General features: G+C 47.6%; 1 protein-coding gene across 2 annotated transcripts in view; it reads right to left on the bottom strand.

Moving 5' to 3' along the window:
• ASAP1 (ArfGAP with SH3 domain, ankyrin repeat and PH domain 1) overlaps positions 1–18,718 on the bottom strand; it is a 351,004-nt gene that overhangs the window by 300,423 nt on the left and 31,863 nt on the right. For both annotated transcript variants that reach the window (XM_082719724.1, XM_082719725.1), the window contains exon 2: positions 14,149–14,234. In XM_082719724.1, coding sequence (XP_082575850.1) covers positions 14,149–14,207 — 59 coding nt within the window. In that variant the 5' untranslated portion in view covers positions 14,208–14,234. The remainder of the gene's footprint in view (positions 1–14,148; positions 14,235–18,718) is intronic.

Genomic DNA, 18,718 nt, shown 5'->3' with positions numbered 1-18,718 from the left:
CAAATGCGGGCCCAGGAAGTCCTCGCTGCTGCCAGATGTGCTCCTGCTCCTGCCTGTCTCCTGACCCTTGGATCCAACTCTCCACCCACCAAACTCCTGCCTCCCAGGTGGAGGCTGCTCTCGTGGGGGCTGCTGTGCCAGGCACCAGGGGCAGAGGCCAGACCCACGTTTCCAAAGAGGCTGGAGGTCAAAGGCGGGGCTCAGGGATAAGCTGACCAAAGCAGCTGAGAGTAGAGGATGGACGCAGGAGGCTGGCGCTCACCCGCACAATAAAAGGCCTGGAGGGATTCCAGATGTCGCTGTGCTTGAGGATCATCTAAAGGAGCCAAAGCAGAACACAGACTCTCAGGCACCCTCTGAGGACGCTGACTAGAACTCGCCGGCTCTCCCCGCCTCCACGGACTCGGTTAGTGATGCGAGCATTTGTGTGTTTGCCTCCCTGGTATCTTCTGGGGATCGTATGCCGAGTTCCCCCTGGGGAGGCCACCCCCTTCCCGGATCCCCTGGTGCTGACCTTACAGCCCCACCCCCAGCTCTGGACGGTCAGGTGAGTGGACCCATCCCGTCGGAACATCCTCACCCCGTCCAAGGTAACTGGGACACGTAACCCAAGCTGCACCGATGGGAATGGAGTCCGAGATTCTGTTAGAACTTCTAGGAAGAAAAGCTCTGTCGAATAGGGTTGTTAGGCTGGCAATTACAGGACAGCTCCCGGAAGCTGCGACATGTGGAACTCGAGAAGGAAGCCTGCAAAGGGGAAGGCACCGCTGACAGATGACAGAGGCAGGGAGAGATTCAGTGGTGATGCGGAGGGAAAAAGAGAAACCAAATCTTTGAAGTCAACTATGCCCAGAACCAGGTTTTAGCCCTTAACCCCTCTCTGGTGGGAGCAAATAAATCCCTTTATGGTGTAAGCCGGTTTGAGCTGGCTTCTCATCACCCAAAACCAAGGTGGTGCCGGTACACACATTCCCTCATGACCTAATGCACAGCCTGCCCATACCCCCCTTCCCGGGCCTGGAGAGGATGAAGCCGCCATGAAGGTCTGAGTCCGAAGCCCGGCACATCCCAGACACACAAGCACCGGTCATGACTTGCAGAATTACAGGTAATAATCCATCCTCAACATCCTCTCTGACCAAACCCACTGTTTGGAAACTTCTGACAACTAGACCTCACCCCAGAGAAGCAGCTAGAAGTGGGCTCACCTGGGCCGTGGTGTGTGGCGTGGGCATCTAAGAGTCCATCACTTTGTGGCTGATGAAAAGACAGTGGCCATGAAGAGCGTGGCAGAGCTCACGGTCACTGCAGCCAGCTGTGTTAGTGACCTGTCTGCACGGACTTGCAAGCCTCCACCTGCAGCTCCACCACCGAGCAGAGCCACACACACTCACTCCACAGTGCCGCTCGGCGGGCCCCGTTCCGCTTTGCACGCGAGGGTGTTCTCGCCGTGCTTACCAGTGTTCAAGAAAACCTGTGCTGTTTATAAGTACCAAACCCCAAATATTTGCAGAGAACCCCTTTCAAGAGCTTCTGGCACTGCAGTAACCCACACAAAGTGTTCCACCTCTCATTCTTTTTTAACAGAGAAAATTGTTCTCTGTTCATAACTGTAAAATGCATTATTAGCTCAGAGCTTCCATTTTAAACCCAAACCAAACCACTTGCGTATTCGAGGCTGCTTTCCCTAAGAGTATCTTTGCAAGTTCTAACATTATGGATGACCCATCAGAGAGGAAATGTGAAAATAGGGACCAAAGCCCACAAAAAAGCCTGGGTTCCATCCAATTTGCAATCGCTTGTATACACAGGAGGACCACCTCCACTGTGAAAGGGTTCTTCCAGTCAGAAGCCTAGAATTGGTCTTGTAGGTTGATGATCAACTTAGGAGCCATTGATTTGATTTCAACAATAATGTTTCGATTTTTGTTTTTAGAGGGGGAGGGAGGAGTGAAGGGAGAAACAAAATCTTGAGCAGATTCTAAGCCCAGCACACAGCCTGATGTAGGGCTCGATCCCACAACCCTGAGATCATGACCTGAGCTGAAACCGAGAGGCAGATGCTTAACCGACTGAGCCACCCAAGTGTCCCAACAACCACCTGTTTCTATTGATTACCTACTATGTGCCAGACTCTATGCCAGGCACTGAGATAACATTAGTGGATCAGCAGCCATTAACATTGCTGGGAGCTGGTGGTCTTGATGGTGGGGGAGGTGGCAGACACACCCATGTAAACCAATAATTCTGGGTTGCTACAGTGCTAGGAAGAAAACCTATGGGTGCAGCCAGAGAGAATGTGGTGGTGAGGAAAGTTGTGTCTGAGGAAATAGCATTTAAGCTGAGACTCTAGGACAAGACTTGTCACTCTTATGAAGAGCAGGGAGGTTGGGGAACGGGGGTGGTGTGGGGAGACGAGCCCTGCAGGCAGAGAAACACCATGAGGCAGAATCGTGAGACCAGCCAGTGCTGGCTGAGTGTGACAAGAGAAGCTGTTGAAGAAATGGAGCCTTTGTAAGGAAATCTGCATTTTGTTTTCAGTAAAATGGACAGGGACACTGGGGCCCTGGATAGGTGTTAAGCAGAGGCAAAGCATGATCTCGTGCAAGGTCGGTGGAAATAATCCCTGTTGGAATATTAATCTTGAGGTGCCTGCTACACTTCCAAAGGGAGATATCATCAGACATTTGGGGTAATCGAGTCTGGAACTCAGAGAGGCCAAGTTCAGTGGGAGAAGAGTTTGGAAGAATAGAATTGGTCAGCATACAGAGGGTCTCCATAAACCCTGTGAGGTTGGTTGGAGCCAGGGGAACCCTACTGAGAGACTGAGAAAGAGGGCAGAATCGCAGGAAGAAATCCAAGTGAGCGCCATGCCACGGAAGCCCAAAGCAAATAGAGTTTTCAGAGGGAGGGAGTCGCCAGCTGGGGCAGCAAATGCCTTCTGGAAGCTGAGCTGACGTGCAAAGTAATTCTGAAGCTTTGAGAACTGAGGCAGGGCCTCATCTGAAAAGGCTTTCTTTAGAGCCTATAGATGATACAGTGATGGAGTGCAAGAAAGTCGAAATTCCAGGCTCCGGGGCCAGACTCCCTGCATGGGACGGGCACCTCTGTCATTCCACAGCAACACAGCCTTCACCAACCCCCCTACGCTCCGTGAGCGTCATGTCATCTTCACAATGGAAATCCCAGTATCTGCCTCACTGGGTTGTTGGAAGGATTAAATGAGTTAATAAGTAGCAAGCGCTTCCGAGAGTGGATGGCCTGGCTCCAGTTCAGTGCTCAGCGTTCGCTATTCTTGCGGCTGCCGCTGCTGTTGCTCTTAAGATCCACCGCTAAGTACCACGCGGTGGGCTTTGCAGGCACCGTTGATCCTTGAGCGACATGGGTTTGAGCTGCGTAGGGTTTTTTCCCGACAAATACGGAACAGCACTGTAAGTGTATTCTCTCTTCCTTATGCTTTTCTTACTGACGTTTTCTTTTCTCTAGCTTACTTTATTGTAAGCATACAGTACGTACTACATGGGACTTACAAAATCCATGCTAATCCCATTGATATGATCAGTAAGGCCTCGGCTCAACAGGAGGCTAGCAGTAGTTACGTTTTGGGAGGAATCTAAAGTTATATGCAGATTTTGACAGCATGAGGAGTCAGCGTCTCTGACCCCTACACTGTTCCAAGGGCCAATTATATGATCTCACGTGGAAGATACCGTTATACTCATTCGCAGATGCGGGACCTGGCCTAGGACTGCCCACTAAGTCCGAGGGCAGCGTTGGCATTCATATCCGGGTCAGAGGCAATGCTCTTCCTCAATGCTCTGCAATTCCTCATGTGGTGCCAGATGGGTGGTTGGCGTCCCGTGCAAGGAAGACCCTGGCCCGCTAATGTATTAATTGTGTGCTGTGGGCTGAGTGTCTGCACCCCCCCAAAATTCATATGCTGTGATGGAATTAACCTGTGGGACCTTTGGGAGGAGGTTAGGTCATAAGGGTGGAACCCTCATGAATAGGATTAGTGTCCTTATCAAAGAGACCCCAGACAGTTCCCTGGTCCCTTCTTCCTCGGGAGGATGCCATGGAAAGAGCCATCTCTGCACCAGGGAGGCTCCCAGCTGGGCTTGGAATCTGTCAGCACCTTGATCTTGGGACTTCCCAGCCTTTGTAAGTGTGAGAAATAAATGTTTGTTGTTGAAGCCCCTCAGTCTGTGTGGTAGTTTCATTATAGTAGCCCGAATGAAGACATGGTGCTTTTGCTTTCACTGGTATTTCCAGAGGGAACTACTGGTTTTAAATTGGTTCTGCCATGCAGACGGTTATTGGAAAACCAAATCTCACTCTGCAATTTCACAGGGTTTCAGATAAATGACCTGAGAGGCTGTGCTAGACAAGGGGTTGTGAAATGCACTCTAAGAAGCTTCCTCCGGGGACGCCTGGTGGCTCCGATGTCAGTTAAGCACCAGCCTTCGTCTCAGGGTCCTGGGATCGAGCCCCACATCGGGCTCCTTGCTCAGCAGGGAGCCTGCTTCTCCCTCTGCCTGCACTCTTCCTCTCTCTCTCTTTATCTCTCTCTCTCTCTGGCAAATAAATAAATAAAATCTTTTTTTAAAAATTTTATTTATTCATTTGACAGACAGAGATCACAAGTAGGCAGAGAGGCAGGCAGAGAGAGAGGGGGCTCCCTGTTGAGCAGAGAACCCGATGTGGGGCTCGATCCCAGGACCCTGAGATAATGACCTGAGCTGAAGGCAGAGGCTTTAACCCATTGAGCCACCCAGAAGCCCCAATAAATAAAATCTTTAAAAAAAGAAAAAAAAAGATGCTTCCTCCAGGGAGGGTAGAGTGTGCGCCCCCCCCCCAACCGTGCATGGAGCTCCAGCTCCCAGCCCTGCCTAAGCCAGACCAGCTCTGCTCCCAAGTGGTTTATTCTCTGAGCCCTCTCTTCAGCTTTCACATGAAGAAAATATTCTGAGGATACAAAGTCTGAAAACTGCAAGACTTGGCATTTCTCAAATGGCACCTGCATCAGAATCACCTGTGGTGGTTGTTAAAATACAGAATTCTTGGCCTCACGACCAACTTAAGGAATGAGAAACACTGGAGGGAATTTGCTCCTGAACCAGATCTCCAGGTAACTCACGTGCATCTTCGAGTTTGAGAACCACGTGAGAATCTCTACTACTGTCCTGTCCCACGCACGAGCCATTAGCCACTTGCAGCTAATTTCAATTTAAATATAAATTCATTAAGATTAAGTAAACCTTAAAAACTCCATCTCTCAGTTGCACTAAGCGCATTTTAAGTGCTCAGCAGCCACTTGAGGCTAGTGGACGCCAAAGGCGCAGAATATCCATCATTACGGAAAGTTCTGCTGGACAACCCAAACCCCTAGACTTCTAAGTCGGCTTGAATAATGTACCTCACGTGTTTGACAGCGAGATGCCACATTCAGCCCTCATTTCGTACCATTCCTGACTGTATTCAAGGCATCATATGCTACCTAAGGATACAGTATCACACCTCCCATACTGGACAGAAATTACCTGCCATGTATCTATTTCCCCTGACACACTCCAAGAGCCTAGAAGGCAAAGACCATGCATGTATTATTTAGGTCTGTATACTCAGGGCCTTGCGCTTAAATAAATGCTTGGGAATTGCTTAATTGGCCCACATAACATAAATGAAATATGAAGCTGACAATGATTTGTCCTTGCTAAAAGCATTCACTAGCCCATCCATTAGGATGGCTACTATTACAACAACAGAGGATGACAAGTGTTGGCAAAGAGGCGGAGAAATGCGAATCCTTGTGCACTGTGCATGGAAGTGTAAAATGGTGTAGTTGTGGAAAATAGTATGGCAAGGCCTCAAAAGAGAGAAACCTAAAGTTACCACGGGATCTGGCAATTCCACTGTGGGGTATGTTATACCCAAAAGATTTGAAAGCAGGGTCCTGAAGAGATATTTGTACACCCATATTCACAGCAGCGTGACTCACAAGAGTCAAAGGATGGGAGCATGGGGCGCCTGGGTGGCTCAGTGGGTTAAAGCCTCTGCCTTCCGCTTAGGTCATGATCTCAGGGTCCTGGGATTGAGCCCCGCATTGGGGTCTCTGCTCAGCAGGGAGCCTACTTCCCCCTCTCTTTCTGCCTGTCTCTCTGCCTACTTGTGATCTCTCTCTCTCTGTCAAATAAATAAATAAAATCTTAAAAAAAAAAAAAAAAAGATGGGAGCAACCTAAGTGTCCACCCGTGGGTGAGTGGATGAGCAAACTGTGGTACCCCTTGACAATGGAGTATCAGCCAACCTCAAAAAGGAAGAGAGTGTGACATATCCTACGACATGGATGAATCTTGAAGACACTATGCGATGATAAACCAGTCACAAAAAGAACAATACCGTCAAGACTCCATTTTTAGGGGGTACCTCAAGTAGTCCAATTCATGGAGACAGAAAATACAATAGTGGCTGCCAGGGGCTGGGGGAAAAAGGGACGTGGGGAATTGTTATTTCATGGGGGCAGGGTTTCAGTTGTGCAAGAGAAAAAGAGTTCTGGAGATGGATGGTAGTGATGGTTGCCCAACAACATACAGATATTTAACACCACGTAACAACCATTAAGATGGGGGGGGGGGCTCCGTGGCTCAGTCAGTCAAGTAATTTAACCAATTTAAAGATTTTTATTTATTTATGACAGTAAATAATTTAAAGATTTTTATTTATTTATAACAGAGAGAGATAGTGAGAAGAAGGAAACACAAGCACAGGGGAGCTGGAGAGGAGAAGCAGGCTCCCCACTGAGCAGGGATCCCGATATGGGGCTCTATCCCAGGATGCTGGGATCATGACCTGAGCCAAAGGCAGATACTTAATGACTGAGCTACCCAGGCTCCCCTAAGTGGTCAACTCTTGATTTCAGCTCAGGTCATGATCTCAGGATCCTGGGATCGAGTCCCACATCAGGCTCCATGATCAGTGTGAAGCCTGCTTGGGATTCTCTTTCTCTCCCTCTCCACGTGCCCCTCCCCCAACTCACACGCGCTCTCTCTAAATAAATAAATTTTAAAAATATTTTTAAAAATATCATTAAGATGATAAATATTATATCATATGCATTTCAGCATAAGTAAAAATATTTTAAATAAAAATTCTAAAAAGATTTTATCTATTCACTTAGAGAGAGAGCAAGCAAGAGAGAGCACAAGCAGGGGGAGGGGCAAAAGCAGAGAGAGAAGCAGTCTCGCCACCGAGCAGGGAGTCTGAAGCAAGGCACAATCCCAGGACCCCGAGACTATGACCTGAGTGAACCAAATGAGCCACCCAGGCGCCCCTTAAATAAATTTATATAATACATATACATGTATTTTAAAGCATTCACCAGTACCAGCCAGAGGAAACACATCTGCCTCATGGCTTAGTAAAAAGGGCTTTGGAGGTTCACAGCCTGGGTGGGGCACCTCAAGGGGAGGGAATACAAAAGTAAGACACAGAGGCGTGGTCAAAGCCTGACCTGCAATCACACCTCCTCACAGGGGCCTTATTTGACAGTCCCAGGCCAAAAGGGACCCTCTGGAGGGGGGGTCGAATTGTTCGACCACTCAGAGTCCTCACCAATAGCTCTGCACCTAGCTGATCATCAGAACTTTCTGCAAAGACTTCACCCCACGAGGTTCTGATTCCATACATCTCAGGGGGGGCTTTATTTTTACAGGGTTCTGCAGGGGAACCAGAGCTGGGAGCCCCATTCTGCAGAACTTACATTAGCCTTATATTGTGCTTTATCTTTTTTTTTTTTAAGATTTTATTTATTTAACAGAGAGAGATGACAAGTAGGCACAGAGAGAGAGAAAGAGAGAGAGGAGAGAGAGAGAGAGAGAGGAGGAGGAAGCAGGCTCCCTGCCGAGCAGAGAGCCCAATGCGGGACTCGATCCCAGAACTCCGAGATCATGACCCGAGCCGAAGGCAGTGGCTCAACCCACCGAGCCACCCAGGCGCCCTATTATGTTTTATCTTTTAATGAGTCTGCTAGTCCCATCTTTGCATCTGGTTTGCAAACTCCTTGGCGGGGTGTGTGTGTGTGTGTGTGTGTGTGTGTGTGTGTGTGACTGTGCCTTATCTCAATCCTAAGAATCAAAATCACTTGTGGAACTTTTAAGATTGCAGATGCCCCGGATCTACCACACATCTCTTGTCAGCATCTCCAAGCATCTGTATTCTTTTAAAAGCCCTCACAAGGGTTTCTGAGCACAGTCCGAGACTGAGACCTACTGCTCTGCATCCTAAGAGTGTTTGATCTAGACGCTGCCCCACATCGGCTAAGCGACCAACAGAATGTGGCCCCTCTATAAGTATCTAGAAGGGAAAATGTGTATGTTTCATCTGTGTTACCAATTCTAAATATTTCACTAGGAGTGTTTTGCACATGATTTAAAGCAAATGATAAATAAAAACAACAATTAGCAGTTGGCGGGTACCTAACACATGCCAGGTGCTCATCACAGGCTCCCTCTATGTGATCCCACTGAATTCTCAACCCCATGTCTGAAGACAGTACTGTGAACGGTCTCCAACTCACAGAGGAGGAAACCCAAGCAGAGAAATTAACTCACTGCCTCAAAAGTAAAAAAAAAATTTTACATGACATTTAGATTATAAGCCATCTCCTAACTTTAGAAAAGTGATCATGATCTTTTTAACGACTACATTTTCAGTGTTTTATCCTAATTTTTCCATCATTTTGCCCTAATGTGTTCATTCATTTCTCATTGTAGGGCAGGTTTTTTGTCTTGTTTGCAACTGTTCACCATTTTAAATGTACACCTTTGTGCAAGGGCGTATTTTCCATATTTGGAAAGGTTATAGGGAAATGTTCGGAGGAATGATGTTAAATACTAACCAAAAGTCTCCACGGACATGTGCTGAAATGACCTGGGCAAGTCCTCTCTCAGGGAGATGCTATGTGTCTCGGCATAGTCACCACGCACGTGCACCAAATGGCCCCTAAGGGCCAGGTGCTCTTGTGGAACACTTGGCAGATTTGATCCCACCTGGTCCTCACAAGATCCCCCAGGGTGAGGTTTAGATGGGACGCCTGAGGCAGAGAAAGGTGGAGAAATGTTCCCAGGCTCAGAAAACCAGCAAGAGCAGAGCCGGGTTAGGAACTCACAGTTCTCACCATCAGGCCATGCCTTCAGGTCAAGGCAGGTGTCCCCGTGATTCCTTCATCAGCCACCCCAAGAAGCAAAAACAAATGAGAGTGGCAGGAAGGAGACCTGCCCATCCCCTGGGACCACACAAGCCTCTCCCTGTAAGTGTACAATGAAAAGGTCGGCTTCACTTCCTGGCACAAAATCCAAAATCGCTGGCTCCAAGGAATACAGCCTTGCTGACTGCAGGGCTCCCACCCTCTGGATGCCGAGAGAGAGTGAAGAAGGGGAAGATAATGACACTTACTCCAGGTCCCCTTGTCGGTGCTCTGCGTCACTATGTAGACGCATTATAAGTTGAACTGTGTACCTCCCCCACCCAATGTCGACATCCAGGAGTCAGGTCCCCATGAATGTGAGTTTCTTTGGGTCTTTGCAGATACAGTTAAGATGTAAATTATGATGAGGTCACACTGGAGTAGGGCAGGCCCTTATTCCAATATGACTGGTGTCCTCATAAGAAAGAAGAGAGACACAGGGGAAAGGCTGCTTGACAAGAGAAGTGGAGACCAGAGGCTGAGGCTACAAGCCAAGGGACAGCAAGCAGTGTAGACTTGAGGCTACAGCAAGGGACAGCAAGCAGTGTAGACCTGAGGCTACAGCAAGGGACAGCAAGCAATGCCAGCAAATTCCAGGAGTTGAGAAGAGGCAAGGGAGATGCCGCCTTCAGGTGTCAAAGACGGTGCAGCCCCGGCGACACCTTGATCTCAGACTTCCAGCCTCCAGAATAGTGAAACAACGCGTTTCCACTGTTTTAATCGCCAGACCAGGAGTACTTTGTGACAGAAGCCATAGGGAGGAACGCGACATTGTCTAGCCTTTCGGGTCTAGCAAGACAGAAGCTACGTTTTGTTCGTCTTGGTATCCCAGCAACCACCTGTCCTTGGCACACTGTAGGTGCTCAGAATGTGTTTGCTGTGTGAGCAAGTGAAAAAATTAAGGAGGTATAAACTCAGTAGGAGAAGGGACAGTGTCTTTTATTGCTATTAGGAGACCAGAGCAAATAAGGTGCTCAATGAATTTTATAGAATGAATGAACTTCTTTAAATGAACAAATGATAAGCTCAGGAAGGCTTTCCAGTGGGTCTTATCGACCTGTGTCCCCAGGATTCAGCCTACAGCCTGGCACACAGTAGCTGCCCAATAAATTCTGAAGGACGGAAGAAAAAAAGGGAAGGGGGTGGTGAGATTCAAGACCAGAAACACCATTTCCCAATCTTTGTCCAGGTGACTCCTTCCTCCCTTTACGCATCTAACCGAGGAATGGCCAAGGCCGTGAAATCACCCGGAGATGTTCAAGCAGCCTCAATGCTACCAGTGGGACTTTCACAGGGAACTCGAAGGCTGTTGTTCTGAAATGCATTTCTCTTTCTTTTACATCCAGAAATCATCAGGCTTTCCAACCCTTCCAACAATGTAAGAAATGCAGGGCAGAGTTAAGAGGTCAGCGCCTCTGCGTTCAGCCCGAGGGACACACTTCCCGTCCATGCACAGCCTTCATTCCTGACCCCTGCCCTGTGGCCAAAAAGGGACATCAGCTGGGCTCAGGGAAATTCAATTTGGGTGACAGCTGGCGGCATGATAATAACGGGGCATCTGCCTTGACCCTTTGGAAAAGCAAAGGTGGGGGTGGGGGAATGGGGTTGTCAGAGGTTTCTCCAGGGCTTGGTTTAGGAGGGTCTAGAGTTTCCATTCGTTAGTTTCTACACATGGACAAAAACCCTGGAAATAAGGCCCGCTGATTTATACTGCTGGCTCAGAATTCAATCCCACTTGCGGGTGCTGTCCTGGTAGTACTTGGGGTAGAAAAAAAGGAAGCACATTGTCCTTTTTTCCCCTGGACTTGAGCTTTCCCAGGGGCGGTAACTGCCCCGTGGTGAGGTGTGATTCCACTCATTTGTTAGCACCTACATTTGTATTAATAACCAGACAAACCAAGCAGGAGGTCCCTGGACTTATGTCTCAATACATGAAGAAAGTCTCTGGTCCTTGTGGGTTTCCCTTCGTATGTACTAAACTCCAAGCTCCAACTCTTATCTGCTCCGTGAAGAAGGAGAGCTGACCCCTTCTCAGTGCTGGGTAGCCGGGAACGCAGTGAGGGCTTTCTGTGTTCAGATGGAGCCCTCATGCGATCCGCGAACCCAGGGATGCTGGATTCCTTCTCCCCATCAAAGGAGTCTGTTGAGATGGGCAGCTACGTTCTGTTGGCAGCACAGACCTGCATGGATTAGCTGATATGCCCCGTCCTGGGGTCCCAGATATTCCCGCCCTCAGCCTAACCCTGTGGCTGTCGATCTGTAGGGGATCTGCCTCTTTCCTTTTCCTCTGAGTGGAAAGCCCCATGAGGACCGGTCATGCCCGCTGCCTGCACCTTTGTCACCCAAGCCCCCTGGCCCAGGTCCTTCCACCAAAGTCACAAGCAACTGATCCACATGTTATACGAAAGAGCCAACCAGCCAACAAACAAATACAAAGAAACAAAGGTGGTGGACCTCATGCTGTAGTGAAGAAAGCACAAGCTTTGATGTGTTCTAATTGAAATAGAGTATAAATACATAAAATGATCCGAGTCATAGGTGTGCCACTGAAGGAATGTTTACACCTGTGTCACCAGCTTCTAGACTGGGGGACAGAACACTTCAGAACCCTAGCAGGGGCCTTGTGCTCCCTTCCCATCACGACCCCCCTCCCAGATGGAAAGCCTCTAACCTGCCAGCGGCAGGAGCCCTGACAAGTTACCTAGCCTCGCTGACTCTTCACCTTGGGAAAAGAACACTTGCCATTCTGTGAGGATTGCATTTTTTAAATGTGTGTGCAGTGCCTGGCAAAAGCCAGTGGTACAATAGAGCAGCCATAGTCATGGAAGTACCAGTAGCAGGAACAGCAGCGGAAGTAACAGTAGAACTAGTCCAGATAGGTAGTCGTAACAGCAGATGTGGTCGTGGTGGTGAGAGAAATAGCAGAAGCAGTCAGAGTGGGAAGGGCTAACACTTAGCACTTATCATGTCCTAAGTTAAGGCTCTACCTTAACTGATCTAACGCTTAAGGCAACCCTTACAGGGATGTACAAAATGCCATTTTACTGAGGCCCACAAATGTAGTTTTCCTGAGGTCGTGCAACTACGGGGCATGGATCTGGGGGTCAAACACCAGCCGCCTGGCCACAGAGCCCCTCCCCTTAAAAACAATTTTCCAGGAACTCCTTGCTTGGCAAAGCAAGGTTTGTCCTCCATTATCTGCTCTCTTCCTTGTCTATAAGAACAACTCTGAATTTTAGTAAGCACATGGTCTCGTAGAATAAAGACCACATTTTTCAGCCTTCTTGTAGCTGTGTATAGGCTAAATTCTGGCCTACAGAAGTAGAAACAGCAGGTGCAATACCCAGAAGTATCCTTAAAGGGAGGTAGCCTGCCTTTCTTCTTTTCCTGCCTTCTTCCTGCTGGTAGATGTGATGGCTGGAGCAGCAGCAGCTACACTGGACCATGAGGTGACTTGGGATTGGAGGCCTACATGGCAGAGAGACAAGAGCGAGTGCCTGGGTCTCCCAGAGACTGCTGTGGCAGGCCTGTACGCCTTGTGTCTGAACATTCAGGTTAAGAGAGAAATATACCTCTATCTTCTTTAAGCCAATGTTCATTTAAATTTTACATCATCCAGAGCAAAATGTAATTCTAAATAATGCACTGGGTTTTACAATTATAATTAATGTCACCCAAAAAAAGACACCCACAAAACTATGACTTTTGTGTTGGACTTATGACTTAAAAAACAAAACAAAATAAAACATGACTTCGGGTATTCCTCTAACAGACAAACTAGGAAAATAATCATACAAAGTCTCATTTATCCCAAAGGTAGTAACAGTTCCTTGTTGGTTCATGTTGGATCACATCAAAGCCTCTCGGGTTGGCCTCCCTACCTCCAGCCTCTCCCATTCATTCAGTACACTTTCGCTGGTCTAATGATACTTAAAAACAATTTCTATCCTAAAACTTGAAATAATTACAATGCTCTATATATGCCTACTTTACACAAGACAATTTATTTTCAATTTTTTTCTAGGCTGCACACAAAAATATAAAACATAAATATTTCCTTTCAGAGATAGGAAAATGGAAGAAACAGAGAAGGTCAGTGTCTTGCCTGAGGTCACACAGCAAGCTGGTGGCAAGGCCAGAATTCTATCACTCCCTCCAGCACCCATGCTCTTTCCACTACACGAAGCTGATTTCTGGGAAACCCCAGTCACAGCAGACTGACCCTAGGTCAAGTTACGCTGACAAGTTTAAGATTCTCAGACTCGCTGACTTTTCTGTCATCTTCTTGTCCAGTCTAATTTTCAACATCCTCTAACACAAACCCCCACCCATTGAGGTCAGACTGCATGGACTCTATCACACGCCCTTATCCCAGGCCTCAGTATTCCCAGCTGCAAAACGGGGCAAATTATACCTCCACCAAGAAGGAACATGGCATAGAGGGAAAAGGCAGGAGATCTGGAATCAGGTAAAACAGACTTCAAATGCAGCTGGGTATGATCTTTACCTGTACAATGAATGTAGTAATTCCTCCCTGGTGGGATTGTTACTTGGACTGAATGAGATCCTGTTTCTAAGAGTCGCTCAGGTAAAACAGCACCTACTGTGGATGGTGTCATCTTCGTTGCTATTCCTGACTTCATTCTGGAACCACCCCCCTGCCACCTTGCCTTCTGCCCAAAGGACACAGGTGATGTGACAACAGGAAGCACTTTGAGAAGTCTACAACCCTACAAATGCCACATGTCGGTTTGCCACTAATATTCACACCCACAATGTCTTTGTCAGATTCTAGTCTGCAGTTTGATCAAATTTTGAATTTCAACCCCTCCCCCACCCCCCAAATAATCCCTCTGCATTTCCCAGGCTGGGCTCTCTAGACAGGATGGACTATGGCCACTCACCGATTCCATAGTGAATCTCTTGACGAAAAACTGGAGAGCCTGGAGGCTGAAGATCTCATGTCTCAGCCGTCACATCAGAGAATTACCTGGATGGGGGCAGGAGAAAAGGTGACAAGCGTCATCCGGTGGGAATGGGCAGAAGACATGATCTCAAAGCAACATGGGGTTTCATCTGGAGGTTGGCATCCTTGTGAGGAATGTTCTGACACCACCGAGTGGCTGTCCAGGAATGGGAAGGAAAACAGCCAGCAAACTACCGCTTTAGCGATCCACCTTGGGTCTGGTGTCTCTATCCTCCTATCTATGCAAGTGCTCAGGGATCCTTCGTGCGTTCTATTTCTAGCTCTACAGTCAAGAGCAATTTACAAGTCATTAACTTCTCTAAACATGAAATCAAAGTGTGCTCACAGGTGCAACAGACAGACCCATGCAGCTCAGTGCCTATGGGAAAGCAGAGGCTCTCCCCCACCCCCTGTTGGCCAAGGGGACCAGCCCAGGAAGGAGGGAGAGCTGTATGAATACACATATTTCAGGACAGCCCCTCTGAACATGAGAGAGGATTTTAATTAATTCATGCATACCGAAGCTTAATTGCTGAGTGCACAGAGCACAGGAAGTCTGGGATAAAAGGTGTTATATAAGGGAATGGCTTCAATATTTGCAGAATGGAGGGGAAACAGAGGTGAGGAGTGAAAACAAGATGAGCCAAGGGATCCACTGGATCCTTCTCCAGTGATCACTAGCTCGCAGTGGCACCTCCTTCTGGGGCCAGAACTCAGGGGACACTCTTGACCCACCATCTTCCTTTCCCACAACCAATCCATCCCAAGTCCTGTCTCATTTACTCCCTGAAGACTTCTTAACACCTCTCTTTCTCTCCACCCCCCCCGACACAGCCCTGGACCACACCTCTACCTTTCCCACCTGGGCTTCCTCCCTGGTCTCTTCTCACCACCATTTCTCCCTCTGAAATCTGGTCCCCCACACTGAAGCCAGAATCACTTTCCCTTTTTATCTTTTATTGTGGAGAATTCTGTAGACACAAAAATAGAGAAGAGTATCCTGAACGCCACAAACCCACTGCCCAGCCCCGATCACTGCTGACTTAAAATCAATCTTTCCTCTCCCAACATTATTGTTACAAAGCAAATAATCCTACCATTTCGGTCATAAATGGAACAGCATGTATCTATAAGACCAGGTCTTTTACAAAAAATATAATAGCAATACCATTCCCACACCTGAAATGATTGTATAATTCCCTGAAATCATCAAAGATTCAATGTTCAGATTTCTAATAGTCCCATAAATGTCAAAGTGTTTTTTGAAACAACTGTTTTTAGAATCCAGACCAAAATAAGCTCTCTGCCTTATAACTGGCTGATATGCAGAATGAAAAATTTAAAACACCAGTCTGATTGTGTCACCAACTACCCCCCACCCCACCTCTCCACCCTCAGCTGAACATCTTCAAAGGCTTCTCAGTGCTTTAGGATAAAACCCAAGTCATAGAACATGGTCTGACCCTTGTCCATCTCTCTGGCCTCATCTTGCCCACTCAGGCTCACTGCTACAGGCATATGGCCTTCTTTCAGATTCAGGAACTTGCCACGGTCCTTCTCTCCTAGGTCCTGTGCCTATACTGTTGCCTCTGCCTGTAAGGCTTCCTCACATACCATCTTTGCCTGGCTAACTCCTGTACTTTCTCAAGTCTTACTTCTTCAGGGAAACTCTTCTTGCTCCTCCAGATTGGATCATGGCATGTATTTTAGTTTTCACTCATAACTATGCATTCATAAATGTGAATGTTGATTCACTGATCTATTGATCATTGATATGATTCGATTGTAAGCAAGGTGAGCACAAGACTGTGTTAGGACTTCCTCACTGGTGTATCCCCAGCACCAACTACATAGTGCCCATCACGATATTAACAGATAGTTGTTGAATAAATGATCAAACCGCTTCCTTCAAACTAAAAGGCCCATACTAATTTTCCTGAACCTTTGAATTACACATTCAAATTAGAAGGAGAATTGACAATCTCATCCTAAAATTCATGGATGGACTCCGGAAAGCTGAGATGATCTTTAAAAAGAAGGGCAGTGTTGGAGGAGTCCTAGTTCCTGATTTCAAAACCTCCCACAAAGCTGTAGTCGTCAAAACAGTGGTGCCTGAATAAGAATGAATGTACGCCTTCCCGCCTTCCTGTAATGCTCACCTTCTGATCCCATCTTACTGGGTACACGACTTGGGCCCTGCTATTTGCACAAATAACCAGGGCTCCGCCCAGGACATTCCTCCATGCACTGTCCCTCTGCTTCCCTTGCTCACCCAAGTGTGGAAGCTGACACAAGGTACAGATGGGGCCACTGCTCCTACTTCATTCCCCCTGACTTTGAATTACACGTCGGTGCCCTTCGCCATGTGCCTTTATAGTCCTGCCCACGAGAGCACTGTGTTCCTCTTCCCCACCAGATTCTGGACTCGACCATGGACTTATTTAAGCTGTGGACTGTAGATGGAAATGACAGGTAGGGTCCCAAGTCTCACTCCTGTGATGTGCCCTGAAAGGAATATGTCTCCCTGGTACCTGCCAGCTGCTACCTCTCAGTCCGGACTGCAGACGGCTGACACGGGGAGCAGATCTGGACCCAACCAGGAGTCTACCCTGAGCAGGCTGAACCCAACCTAGATCACCCAAGCCACAGACCCACAGACGCATTAGCATGAAGAAAAACGTCTGTTGTCGCACAAGATACTGCAATTCTGATTTTTTTTTTTTTAGTTTTGTAAAATCTGACTAATACACATGGAATTACTAATTTATGGATACCAATGAGGATCAATACAGTTTGGAAAAAAACAAAGCCATGCATGTGGATAGCACAGATAACTGCAAAGAATACGTCCTTACAGAAGACCTCCTTGGTGCCAACCTGACCCGCACACTGATCCTGTAAGGTAGGTAACACTGGGTCGGCTTTGCAGATGAGAAAACTGAGGCTTGGAGATATGAAATAATGTGTCCAAGACAGTGTGTGGCGGAACTGGGACTCCAACCCAGGTTGTCTGACTGAAAAAGTCCAAGCCAGGCTTCTCTTCCACAGAAAGTGTCTAGTAGATGCTCAAAGCAGCTACCTCATGAGCTCCTGGTCCACCAACCCACCTCCCTCCTTGTCCCACTTCTTCAGTGGGTCTTCAGGAGAGGCTTTGGGGAAAGAGTCAAGTGGTCACCAGGCTTCAAGCCCAGTGTGGCCAAGGTCCAGTCTGGCCCTGCCCCTGGTCAGTGAGCCTCCGTGGCTCTCGGGTCCCTTGTTTGTAAAACAAGGCCTCTAACCCTAGCCTAGCTAACATCACTGGACTGGTGTGAACCTCCAGAGAGAAGGCTTGTGAAGGAGCTGTGTGAGGTGCGATACCAAAATCACGTCCTGCTGCCCTGACTCGGAAACCACTCACACCCGCTTAGCGTCTACATGTATGGCAGGATCTCACCCAGGCTGTTTGGGGATCCACTTAGGCTCTGAGCCCGTTTTTTCCCCCCAACAGAGATTCTCTCTTTCTAGTTATTCTTTCTTACCCAGGTAATCTGGGTCCATCATGAAAAATACTAAGGCATAAAACTAAAACCTGTTATTATCCTAACACCTAGAGATAAATACTGTTGGAATTTTAAGGCTATTTCTTTCCCGGGATTGGTTTTGTAAGGATGAAACAAATAATGCCTTTCAATTAACACAATTTCCTTAGAACTGGGGAACTACCAGTAATTTAAAAAATGCCACTTTATATTCTTTCATTTATTCAATCCTTCATTCAGTGATTTTTGTGTGTGTCTGTGTGCCGGAGACTGCTCTCACCGCCCGAATTCAGAGCCAAGAGCAAAAGAGAGTTCATGATCTCAAGCAGCAAACATTCATTTATTCATTATTTTATAATTCAACAAACGGAGTGAGCCTACTATATATTGGGAACTTGCTAATAAAAATTATAACAGCATCTTCTTTGCTAGACACTATACTCTAACAGCCTCGCTTACTAATACAAGGCAGTCCTTAAAACAAATGCATCTGGGTTAGAACACAGAATATGCTCTTTGACGAGTTATTTATATCTCCTCATGCTACAGTTTCCTCTTAATGTTGGGATAACTGAAGTCCTATGTCATACAATCATGACGAGAACCAGCAAAAGGCACTGAGTAAAATGCTTGGTTCCCAGCATCGGATGAATGAATGGGAACGAGCAGTGGGAGCCCTGATATCATGGTCTCTTTAATGCTCTCAGTCATCCTACAAGAAGGTGAAACTCAGAGGTTAAGGAACTTGTCCAAGGTTATGCAGGTTCCCTCTTAGGCACCTGGAGCTCAGTTCCAGGAGGGACCTTCGGAGAGATGTAGGGAACGCACCGCAGGACTGCCATGCTGGAGTAGGGAAGCCGGGGCATCTCTGCACCAACTCCCATGTCTCACTGGCCCAGCGCAGCCCAGGGGGGTGGGGGCTGAGGCAGACATATAAGAAGTCCTCCGTGGGAACAGACACTTGCCTGCAGCGCCGTCCAGGGTAGGCTC

Source organism: Mustela nivalis (genome assembly GCF_964662115.1).
Source record: "Mustela nivalis genome assembly, chromosome: 2".
NCBI classification, from domain to species: Eukaryota; Metazoa; Chordata; class Mammalia; order Carnivora; family Mustelidae; genus Mustela; species Mustela nivalis.
This window is presented reverse-complemented; position numbering and strand designations above follow the sequence as displayed.